Source organism: Podarcis cretensis (genome assembly GCF_951804945.1).
Source record: "Podarcis cretensis genome assembly, chromosome: 2".
NCBI lineage: Eukaryota > Metazoa > Chordata > Lepidosauria > Squamata > Lacertidae > Podarcis > Podarcis cretensis.
In genome coordinates, this window is record NC_137171.1 from 88,941,935 (window position 1) to 88,954,677 (window position 12,743).

At 40.5% G+C, this 12,743-nt stretch overlaps 1 protein-coding gene across 9 annotated transcripts in view; it reads left to right on the forward strand.

Annotated features, from left to right (window-relative positions):
• SLC6A6 (solute carrier family 6 member 6) overlaps positions 1-12,743 on the forward strand; it is a 58,612-nt gene that overhangs the window by 5,590 nt on the left and 40,279 nt on the right. For 2 of the 9 annotated variants that reach the window (XM_079964514.1, XM_079964522.1), the window contains exons 2-3: positions 3,627-3,662; positions 8,014-8,079. The exons of 3 other annotated variants lie outside the window; for them this stretch is intronic. In XM_079964514.1, coding sequence (XP_079820640.1) covers positions 8,025-8,079 — 55 coding nt within the window. In that variant the 5' untranslated portion in view covers positions 3,627-3,662; positions 8,014-8,024. Of the gene's footprint in view, positions 1-109; positions 211-492; positions 605-3,626; positions 3,663-7,446; positions 7,461-8,013; positions 8,080-12,743 lie in introns of those variants that run through there. 4 more of the 9 variants (XM_079964518.1, XM_079964517.1, XM_079964516.1 and 1 more) reach the window with 4 other exon arrangements.

The following is a 12,743-nucleotide window of genomic DNA, read 5'->3' on the forward strand; positions in this document are numbered from 1 at the left end:
GCTTAAGGGGGAGGAACAGTTCTTTTGTGGCATCAGCAGCCTGCCCTCAACTCAGATTTCTTTGCACACCTAAGGAACAGAGGAGAGAAGCCTGAGACAATGGCTGCTGATGTCACAAGGGCATTCTTTCCCCGCTACCCTCCCACCTGTAGCTAACATTAGAACAGGGACAGGCTGCCCAGAGGAAGGTGAAGTAAGCAGAGACATGAGGTAAGGATAAAGGCGAGGCAGTGGGCAGAGGCAAAAGCTCCAGCTCCCTAGTGACTGAGGAGGAAAGGCCGAAGAAAGGAGCTAGAAATCCGACACGGCTTGATCCACTCATTTAGCTTCATTGTTTCGTATTTTTGCCTAACATTTATCTACTTAGCCTGCCTCTGTTTCTTTCTATATGGTCTTTTTGTTCCCATTGTAAGTCTCATCAACCAATGAACAAGCATCCTCAGCATTTATAACAGTTTTTAGATAGGGGGGAAATGAAAGCTGACTATAGGGTGGGGGCCGTGAAAGTTCTAGCAAGGCAAAGCTAGCAAGGCAAAGCTACACAAAAGTGCCATGGCAGCAGGATGCTCCAGCTCTGCTAACCAGCTTCCTTTCCACCAGATATGTAAGTATTCCTCAGTTAAGCAGGGCTTAAAGGCCAGAAGCAAATATCTACTACTGCACTGCTCTTATTAATAATATTTATTGGTTGCTTTGCTCATAGAAGTAACTCAAAGGACAATTAGGTCTGTCTGCAGTACAAAATACGTTATATGTAGCAGTAGTAATAATCATGATTATATACTTCTGGGCACCCCCTCCTGGTGCATTTCAGTTTTGTCCCATTATTTTCTACTTTTGCCTTCAAGCTCAAACATGATTCTAGCAGGGATTGATTATTTTTTTCCTTGTGGCAAGTTAAAGCCTGTTCATATATAGTTTAGGGCAGCCTTCTCTATATACTTCTTCCCCGTCTCAGCATCCTTACAAAATTAACTTTGCTTTGCTAGTGCAGCTGTGAATGTGAGCTTGCTTTGTAGATGCAGCTTGCCTCAAGACTTTTGCTTCATAGAAGCACTGCATGTGTGCCCTGTCCCTAACAATACTCTTAACGTTTCAAGCAGAGGCTGTTGTCTAATCCCAGTTAAAGCACTTTCTACTGTTAAGGGCTGCTTTACAAATAATCACTTTTCAAAAACATATACACCAGTGCCAAGGTCTCCAACTCATATGTGTATGGTGTGAAACTTTCATTTGCCATTGTGTAAGATGTGCAACTGTCCCAGTACTCATAAGAGACAATGCACAGGTATGCCAGTCTCTTCAATGGGCTGGGAGCCTTATTGAACTTACTGGAGCTTGTTTAACTCATGTTAAATCTATTTGTTTTAAATTACAGTGGTACTTTTAAATGTCAAATGATTTCTTGAGGGGAATGAAATGTCTGAAAAACAGTGCCATCTATTCTCATTCAAGATGTGTCCTGTACTGTATCTCTGAATAAATTGGGGTTTGAATATTAATTATATTTTATCATTGACTTGTGACTTTCCTTTTAAGAGCAAGTTGGCTTGTTCAACCAGAGGAAGTAATAATACTGTTTTTTTTCAATGCTGAATTGATTCTTTTAAATTATTATTTATATCATTATTTTTAATTTTATTGTTATTACTAATGCAACTACTTTTAGTTTTAACAATATCATCACCACCCCACCACCATTATCATTTTATTTAATTATTGTTAATTCAGAAAGTTATTCCAGATGTTGCAGAGGTTCAAGATCTAAGAGCTTGCAGTAGCTTAGACTTAAAAATATTTTCCACCTAAAGCAAGTTATAGAAAGATAAAAATAACACCAAGAGCTACAATGTTTCAATGTCCACAGAATGAGAAGCCCAGCTCTGTGGCTTTGTGATACAGCATTGTGTTCAAATTGTTCTGAATTTTTTCAGTTTTATACACACTGCCAAGTTTAATAGACCTGTTAAACTGTTGAAACTGAATGTAGAATAACTGCACATTCCCACATATATCCCCTTGCCTAGCAGAAACAAAGTGTATTTTTAATGGACAAGTAGCTTCTAGCCCCCTGTATGAATTACTTTAGCTTTAGCCTGGCATGCACAACAAATTTTATAGTAGTTAACTCCAGTTGCAGCTGGAGGAATTTGTTTTCTATATTAGGACTGCCTTTAGACTTAACGAAACCCAGCTTTATATCCAAACCTCAGCCTATATCCAAGCCATGCTTAAGTACACAATAGTTCGACTATAGCATTGAAACTACACTTCAGCCTGATGTTGTGTATACTCCAAACATTTAAAGCAAATTCTCCTCTACCCCCAAATAATCCTGGTAATCCTGGAGATATTTGTTAAGGATGTCAAGAATTGTGCTCTGTGAAGTGTAAACTACAATTCCCAGGATTCTTTGGACAGATGTGCTTTAAATGTTTGGTGTGCACTTGCAGAAGTGACTCAATACACCACATCCTGCCTTGGTAAGTACAGAAGAGGTGTTTAGCTATTTTAATAGAATGCAGCTTATTTTCAGTTAGAGATTGTCAGGACACGAAATACATTTTGTTACTATCTCTACTTCTTCCCCATCTCTTGCAGAACTGCACAAATTCCTTAGCACAGGTTATTTTAACTCTTGCTTATAGATAAGACTTCAGGCTGCTACCAGAATGTGGGCATTAGAAGGGACACTGTAGTAGAGGCCTGTCAAAACTGCAGACTTTAGGACAAAACTGCAGACTTGGGGAGAAATTTGATGCCCTGGTACTCTTCAGTTTCTGATCCCATTCTCTCTGCCTTTCAGTCCACCCTCTCATACTTGAGCCAGCTCCCTGCCCTATGCCAGCAGAATCCACTATAGGACCCAGAAGAGGGTACAGTATTTGCTTTGCAGGATCTAACTAGGTAGTTGAGAACCGTTACAGAGTTCTACTGATCCCTCTACCTATTTGCAGACTAGATCTCTGGCAAGAAGAGATCCAGAAACAGTTGTTGTGCCCCAAAGCCAGAAATAGAGTTCAGTGGTAGAGCACATGCTTTGGAAGCAGAAGGTATGAGGCTCAGACCCCGGCATCTCTAGATTAAAAAGGACCAGGTAGAAGGTTGTGAGAAATACTTCTTCCTGAGACTTTGAAGAGCCACTGCAAGTCAAGAGTGTATAATACTGGGCTAACTGGACAAACTTACCTGGTTAAGGCAGCTTCTTATGTTCCTAAGCTGTTTTCCAGCTTTTCATTGTAGGCCACAGAGGACCTTTCTGTGCTAGAAAATGGCTGTAAACAATGGAGATCCTAGACAATGATGCACAAATCCCAGGGAAAGTGATAAGCCTTCCTGTCTTGCTGCAGGAACTTAATTTTTCTGGATCTTAAGTTTGACTTTTGAGACAGTTTGCCAGAATTTCATTTTTTAAAAGCTGGCACGTATGAAAGATTAAAGCAGAAAATTAGGGAGGAACAGTTGCCTGGTAGTGCAGACTCTTTTGTTATCTGGAGTTCTTAAACACACATGTGGCATTCATATCTGGCAGGATTATGTCCATATTTTCCCCTCCATTAGCATCTTATTTTTTGTTTTGTTTTGTTTTTGTTTATTTTATTTTATTTTTTCTTTTTCTGAAACAGGAAGAGAAAATCCATTCTGGAGAGACTCTTCTTCATGTAAGTGTTATTAACGCTCGTTAATGAAAATAGAGAAATAATAGCAGTGCAGCTCAAATGTTCCAGAATTCCAAATGTTCACCATCTGCTCATAGGAGAGTAAAACTGCTTGCAGAAAATAAGCTACTGTCATGTAGTGATAAATACTCAGCATTATTATTATTATTATTGTTATTGTTATTATTAGAGGGTGGGAACTACATAAGAATTGGGGCTGCTGGAGGTGGATGTCTGCTCCCTCTAGCAGAGCCTCTTCTTACTCCTGTGTATAGTTAAGGTGATCTGTGATCAGAACATGTGCACAGATCATCCCATTCTGGATCAGTGTTTTGTTTTGCATATATTCTTACCAACTTTGTGAAGTGGGGTTCCTGTTGTTTCAAATTTACAAATTTAGTGGTTGAGAGAGCAAGCAATTTGGGCCAAACTAGAAATGCCGCTGTTAGTAGTAGTTATTGTCGTTGTCGTAGTATTAATAGCCAACAAACTCTGACTTGAATTTGCAGTTTGACAAAAGTGCTGGGTTTCATGTGAACAAGTAGGTAACTGCTATTGCCCTCATTTTAGAAATAGAAGTTGAAGAGTAATCAGCACTGCAATCACAGGTACACTTACTAGAGAGTAAGTCCTTTCTCTCTTTTTGAACTACATGGGACTTACTTCAGAGTAAATATGCTTAGGATTGCACTGTAAGAGATTTCTCCAAGGCCATAGAGCAAATCAGTGTACGAGCTCAGTGTAAATTTTCCTGCTGCCATTCCTGTGCTGAAATACACTTTGTTTTTCTTGGATTATATATCATAATCCAAGTTAGTATTTGCAAAGTTGGCGTGTGCATATGTGCGTGTGGCCTCAGATAGTATGTAGATATTGTAAGCTTTTTCTACGATTTCTTGGCATTACTTGTTGACAGCCATGAATATAAGTATATATAGACACTTACCAGTCCCCTTCCCCTTCAAAGAACAGCAACAGGATGCAGTCAGTCTGCTGATCTATGTATCACAGGGCAGTTTGAGGTCTGGCAAACTATTTATTTACATGAAACAGTGACTCACCCTGGATGAATGAGCAAGAGTCTTAACCACTAGGTTGTGCTAGAGAGCCAGTCCCAGCAGCCATCAATGTTGTTTTTTAGTTGCATTATGCAACTCCTTTTACTAAATGTTCCCTTCCTCTGCATGAGCATCATTCTCAGACCAAATGGAGCAGCAGGTTGCGGTAAAACAGTTATATATTCTGCTCATGGACTTGGCTTACTTGCAAATTCTGGCTGGTTATTTGCAAAGACGTTGTCTAAGCCCATAAGTTTGGGTACACCCACTGAGACTTTACACTCATGCACACATACCCTTCTTAATAGTAATAACCATGCCGTATCTCAAACTGCTTATGAGTTTCCCTTCAGTTTCACCACGCATCGAGAGGGCTACTGTTTGCGAAACACAGGACTAAAAAACCCCTTGGACACATTGAACTAGCTGCACAGTTCTTTTGAAAATTTGTCTCTGTGTTCAAAAACTTAATTAAACTTGTAAATTTAATAAAAGTAAGGATTCACTTAAGTTTAAGTTTTTTGTTTTTGTTTTGATGGAGCAGAATCTGCTTTGGAGAGGAAAATTATTGCATTCCTTTGTGGTATGGAGTCTGTTTTATATGACATTCTCTGTGCACACTAACTCAGTGGCAAACTCAGGAATGTTAGCCCTGGGTAAAGGTCTAATAAAACAATAGTGGGGTTTTTTAAAAGTATGTAAGTATTTAGCTATAGTGCTGCCTTATGTTTGCATAACAATGGGTTCATGTAGCTAAAAGCTATGGTAACAAATGTTCTTATGGGGCTGGAGTACTAGTTGAGCTAGAATAAAAAGCAGCTTGTGCAGCACACTCTCCATAGGTAATCATTTCTGTACTGAGTACCTCCATTTGTAGAGGCAAATTTGATTGCAAACATCATTTCCCTTCAAGCCATAGCCTTGTTTTGCATGATAAAATTGCAGTGCATTCAGATTTAAGGGGACATTGCAAAATATTGCGATGAGGAAAATGGAAGAATTTCCTCCTTTCTGCCTTAATTCTCAACAGATGTGGGTATAGGTTTTGAAGATTTCCCTCCTTGCCTCTGCCTCTTGGGATGTATGAGATGCCTGCCAGCCACACCATAGGCTAGTCTTTGCCAACTTAGTACCCTCCAGGGGTGAGAGGAGTTGTAGTTGAACATCTGACCATTGGTCATTCTTGCTGGAGCTGAGGGGATTTGGAGTGCCAACACCATCTGGAGGACACCAGGTTGGGGAAGGCTGCCAAAGGCTAACCATACATCCCAGGGCATGGTTAGCCAAATTAGAAAAATGGACGATAGAACCCCATTTTGTGCGTTTTTCCTACTACAGTACAGCGGCACACAGTCCATTTGCACATTTCATCCTCTGCAATGCAACATGCAAGGGTCCCAACAGATGCCATTTAATAAGATGTTTCTCCATGGGAGCAGTGTTTAAAGTGATTCACTCACTGTCATTATTGCCACCTCTTGATCCAGCATTTTCTGCGCCTGGTGAGCCTGATAGCAGTAATATTAATGGCAACTGAATGCAGGGACTTTGGTGAGTGGTTAGGGGTAAAATGGTGCTGTCCAGAGAAAATTAAAGTTTACTGGTAGGAATGGGAGAACTGGGATCTACTAGCTTCTTGGAGGAAACTCCCAGCCTAGACAGGCAAACCCATGAAATGAGGAGCAAGCATAACATAGAATCTCAGTCCCCTTGGCCTCATTGGATGTCATAATTGGCCAGCTCAGTAAGGTGCATGGCCTCTCTGGATGGTTAGCATGATAGAGAGACAGAGTTTCTAAACTATTAAACTATCACCGTTCCTATTTTCAAATGAGGGTTAGCTGCATGTGGATGTGCTTTGGATGTGCTGGACAGCAGAACTAGTGAAGGGAAAGGGTCAGACTGGATGCCTACATACCACTGAGGTATGCAGGGAAATTGTGGGTCTTGTGTTTTTAAATGACCTACTACACACATGCCTTCCCAGTAACCCTCAAAAACAGGCTGAAGACAGTGTTTTCACATGCTCATTGCCCTCCAGCTACCTTGAAATGTTAGTAACATAGAGCAGCACCCACACATGAGTTTTCGGCCCCTGGAGTTGGGAGGTAGGCTAAAGGCCAGTCTGGTGTGTATTTTCTGTACCCATCGCTGGATTGGGAAAAGGAATTGGCTTTAGAGAATACTCTGTTCTGAGCCATTCCTTGGGCTCAATTTGCTCTTTGCAAAGGCCATTTAACCTGCAAAATGTAATGCTTCCTCATTGTGTAAAGGTGGGGGCAGAGGAGGCATTAGCTCCAAACTTTCCCCTCCTTCAAGTTTTTTAAAAAGCAAGGAGGAATGCCATGTTGTGCTTCAGAGGACAAGAGAAAGGAAGAACAGGTGTCCATTCTCCAAGCCCAGTTCCTCTACAGCCCTCTGCTTGAGCAGGGCATTTTCCTCCTTTCCCCCCTTGCCCTTTTCCTTCTCACTCTGTGAATACCTTTCACAGATCTACATGTAGAAAAGGAATGCGATATAGCAACAACAAAAAAGGGAGATAAATACACAGACTGCAAAAAGTGCCATGGGTCTTGATTTGTACACATATGTATCTCATATGTGTACAAACCTGGGTGTGCATATAATATATAACAGTGTGCCCTTTTATTACCTGCTTAGGCATGTATCAGTAAAGTAAAACTGGAAGTCTTGATGCTTCCTTTTCTGCATCTCCAGATAGCCTGTGAAGACTCTTCTTCATGTACATCTTTGTATACATTTATTTTTGCTCATAATCTCTATAGTGTTTGTGGCTTAGTGCTTTGGCTTTTTGGACTGCTGCAGCATGAATTTTTAAATGGGAGTTAAATGCTCTCATGAGAGTTAAAACAGGCACATCGTCAAATACTAGATTTGTTAAAATGTACAGTAATTTTGGAACAGTATCCTCTTCTTAGTTAAGATACTTTTCCCTTTTTTAAACTTGACATTTAACAGAATTAAATCCTCTGCAGCAGTGTTAATTTTGAGGGAGTAGTGTATAGCCCTTAAGTATAATTACTTCTTAAGGCAGTTGTGCTCAAGTATTTTAGAGATGGTGGAATGATCTGAGCCTTTTCAGACAGAAATGCATTCTCAGAGATGGTCTTTGTCAGGATTTAGGATTGTTTTTTGAAGCAGGTCATTTCTTAGTATGGAAAGTGGATTGCTCATAGCTATCGCCAGTCTCATTTGTAACTATAATGCTAAGAAGGAACCATCTTACTGTAATCATTTTGCGTCAAATACTACCATCATTCATTACTTTCTATCAGTGCCTCACCCTATGGAGGAACCAGCACTGCCCATCCGCATTGAGGAGGGGACAGAAGTTCCAACGGGTGAGTGCAGCTAAGGTGGGATGCTTGTGAAATGGGGGGGAGGCATGTTTGTACATGGAGCTTGATGCCTCGTTTGTGTTTATCCATATGTCACTGAGAGTTCTAGGAATGTTATCTGCAAACATTTACAACATTTTTTGTCCCCCTCCCAAATGTGCTATGTTGGCAGTGCCAGCCCTCAGATGATCTACAGAAAAGTCGCACCATTTCCAGTCACCCACTATGCCTCTGCCACATCCCATCATTACATCCAGACTTTGCAGCTCTCATAATTTTATTGCCAGTCTAAGGGGTGTGGACATTTCTAACTATTCAGCTTGCGAAGAATGAGGTACACTCCAGAGTATGTGGCCCCATTGATAGGAATGTCTAAATTGCCCTGGATTGCTCACAATATTTTACAAATATTCCAGTAGATGACATAGTTTTCTTCCTTTAATTTTGAATAATTGCTCTTTATTCTGTCTTTTCTGAGAAATTGTCTGTCATAATGAACATATGTAGGGGAACATAGGAAGATAATAAAACCGACAAATGCTTAAAGCAGAAAATGTTACTTACCTATTACAGAAGGCACACATATAATTTCTCTACTTGGGAGAATAATTCACTCAGAATAATTTACTGTTACAGCACTTCAGATTAGATTTATTGGGCAACATACATAATGGAAATTTGCTCGTTCAACAGGACTAACACTTTCTTTTCTCTTTTCCACCCTGCAGCCCCCCCCCCCCCAAAATCTGCTCCAGAAGATTCCCCCAACACACCAGAGCAGATACTGGGGCCATTTCTGGGGGGAGGCTGCAGGGGAGAGGAGAGAGGAAGGGAAAGCTTTGTTGTGCAAGCTGACACTCACTGCATTGAATCTCACCCTTTTGTTTAAAATCTGGGTTCACCTCATTGGAGTCAGATAAGGATACTATCAAAATGAGGAATGCTTTATTCTGAATTTTGATTGAAAGCACCTTTGACTTCCTTAAAAAGCAGCACAAAATCCATGTTTATTGAAAACTGCTGTCATCCCCCAATCGCTCATGCTTTGTCTTATTTCCCTGTTCTGCAAGCAAACTGGAAAAATATGCATTTAATTTTATTTTTTAAAGTCTCATTTTCTGTTGTTTTGCTTTTCTAAAGATGTTGCCATAGCAAACTTCATTCACATCTCCATAGCATTATTATTATTATTAGTAGTAGTAGTAGTAGTATGAAATTGCAAACATTTTCCACTTGGTCATAGTTTCATTTTTCTGCCACAAGGTAAAAGAATAAAAATTCAAAATGCAAATTACATATTAAAGGTTGAGTGACCATAACCATGGATATCCATTAATTTTGTTCAGACTGGTTGCTTTGTACCCTCTTCAAATTAATGTTGTGGTTCTGCATGCTTCTGAAGTGCAAAAAGTGTGTGAGAGATTAACACAAACTAAATATAAATAATGGTATCAAAAGCATTGTCTGAAATCAGTGGCAACTAATGGAAGAGATAAACAATTTCTTTCTGTCTTTCTTGCTTTCTTTCTTTCACAGTAATTTTCAGTATAGGTTTTTACCACTTCTTGGTAAGAATGTTCAGGGCAAGTAGGCTCCATGTACCATGACAGAGACAGACAGTTCTTTTTCTTGATTCAGGAACTGATTCCACATTCACTCAAGTGAAACTCCTAACTGAAGTCAAAATTAAAATCAGTGGCTTTGTTGCTGTTGTTGTCTATAGGTGAAAGTGTAGGTTAAATTCTCTGTTTGCAAATTCTGCTTTGCAAAGCATGATATATAGAAGTGGGCTGCATGTTTCGGTTTCTTAGAGAAATGAAATGCTTATTTTAATCCTGATCTGATTAGCCAACAGAAGGATTTGCAAAAAGCAACAGCGTAGCATTTTCTTGCATCTGATTGCCAAAGTTTTTGTTGGTAATAAATATTGTGCTGAAAATAATTTTCTGATTTAAAAATGGATCTTCTATCACACATTCTTCAGGGAAACTGTTAAGAATTACACAGATGGCTAGTGACTTATATGACCCCAAGGTTATATGCAGAAGATTTGAAATTTGGAAATAACTGGTAGACCCATAAGTATAGTAAAATATATTCCTATTACAGAATCATTTTAACGATAAGAATAAATGTTTCCTAATCTTAAATGCTTATAGACATAAAGGGCACCCCTATGCATGTAGGCCTCATTGACTTCTAATTGGGACTTGCTCCTAGGTACATATGCATAGGATTTCAGATAAACAACACATACACAGGTCCTAGGCTCCTCTACAACCAGCTTCCTTACTAATCCAGTGTTTCCATTCAGCTATCCATCCTTCCTACTCCCTTTTCCCAGGCTTGTGGAGAGTTTATAGTATTGCTATCCCTTGGTCCCAAAGGATTTCCCTGGCTTCTTCCCATATAAAAAGGATTGAGAGATGCCAGTTGGCACACTTTCTGACTAGGGAGGGGAAGTTGTAGTGGAGTGTGTGCCTCAGGAAGTAGCGGCAGGTGCTCAGTTGGGGCAGTGGTCATATGTAACAGATGACTACTCCCTCACCACTTTGAGCATATCTGTGCCACAGTCATAAATTGTTGTTGGGCACCATGGCTTTAGCCAAGTATTATCTTATTGATGCTGACTGTTGGTGATCCCAGAAGTGCTTTTTCTAGGATTTATTTGGATACGGTTTAAGGTCATGCCAGAACCATTTCTAGTGTGCAATGCAGACATTGGCCTGGTGCACATGAAATGCTAAGCCAAAACTTGGTTTAGTGAGACCATACAACTGTGTGGGCTGCTGGAGAAGAGCCCCTAGCCACTTTTCTCCTCCAAATTCTTCCTGCCATGCTGAGCAAAGCCAAGGTTTGAGTTAGTGTGCCATCCAAACTGGGATTTGTGGTTAGGTTCCACTTACCCACAAGTTGTAATCAAGGCTTGTATTTTGTTAGAGCTCTTGGTTAGTGAGGATAGGAGCTTAACCACGAGTCCTGGTTTGGATGGCATGATAAACTAAGCCTGCTTGGCATGGTGCAAAAGAACTAGGAAGGAGCAAAGCAGCTGCAAACCCTTCTCCAGGAATGAGTACTCCTTTGGTCTGGGTAAGTCAAGGTTTGGTTTAACTTGTCATGTGCAACCAGCCAGTCTCTCAGCCACATTCTCACATACCCATTAAGTAGCTACTTAAGTAGTCTCTGGAGTAATTAAATTAGTCATGATGCTGTTGCCGCATAAGAAAGGAGGGGGGTTGATGAGACTGGAAATAAGAGGAGAAAGTGTCTTGAAGCCGTAGCAGGGGCTCACTTAGCATGTCAGAGGGCACCCTATGAATGCTACTTGTCTAAAATCAGGGCAGGAGTAGCCATTTTAATGTACCATCTTGCTAAAGGTGCAGTGGAGAATCCAGTGAGTGGGTGAGCTATGGAGAGTGAGAAATCAACGTTGACTCTAGGCAGTGAGTCAGTCTGTTCTGTACCCACATAAGTGCATAAACAGTAGACTTCTGTCTTCTTTGCTGCTGTTTCACCATCAGCGTGCATGTGTGTGGCTAGGAATGTAAGGAAACAACAGATGATGAGAGGTTTTTTTGAGGGGTGTGGGGGGGGTGTTTCTGCTGTTTTGCCACTCAGAAAAGAACAAGTAGTTCAGTGTGAGTTTCCTCACTAGCAGTTTTATGTAGCTTAGAGCATTTTCTCTGTAGAAACATCCTGATCCCTTTCTGTTTCACCTTTTGTTCCCAGCATTCTGGTGACTGACCATAGAACTTCATTTCCTCTTTCAAATATGATAAAATCTAGTTTCTGTTCAGTTGTTTCTTTTTTCTTTTCCCCTAAATGGAAGCCCAACTCTAAATGAAGCAGATTGTAGCAGACTTCATAAAGAAAGATGTTATCAGACACCTTCGAGATATATCCATTAGCTGTTATTGGTTCTTTTTATCATCCCAGCAGCTCTGATCTGTATTTCCATTTGTCTGTACCCACAAACCATGACATTTGCCTTGGTGACTGAGTGGCAACTGAAGTAACGTATCCTAGTTGTCATGAATGTGTGAAGCGGCTAGTCCTCAAAGCTTCGCTTCCTGACTGGTAGCAGCCATCCATAATCTCAGATGGCTTTTCGTCCTTAGCCATGCCACTTGAGATATTTAACACACACACCTAGAAATCCCAGGGGCAGAATCCATAATCATTTTTATGTGCTTTACCACTGGTATACCTTCATCAGCACAACTGGATGCCTTCATCTGCCCCAGCTGCAACAGAATATGCTTCTCCCCTATTGGCCTCTACAGCCACAGCAGGTGCTGTAACTCTCTAATGCTTTGACTTCATCCCTGAAGACTCACTCCTTCATTATTTCCCGATGGATGCCAACCAACCACTGAGCTATGGCCCTGTTTCCAGTTTTAGAGCAGATTACATTGTTAGTGATGCAATGAAATCTCTAATAATACACTAGATTTGCTGTGTAACTGTACTGTGTAACCTGGGATGGTTGCTCTTAATAGGAGCCAACATGAAGATGTTAACAGTGCCTTCCCACATTGTTTCTGCACCTCTTCCCATTGTGCCACACAAAATACATTTCCATCTGTGATTGTCAGGGCAATGGAATGATTCTGACGTTGCATGCTGTGACATCATTGTCAGGCAAAGTGTGCTCTGGTTGTGGATGG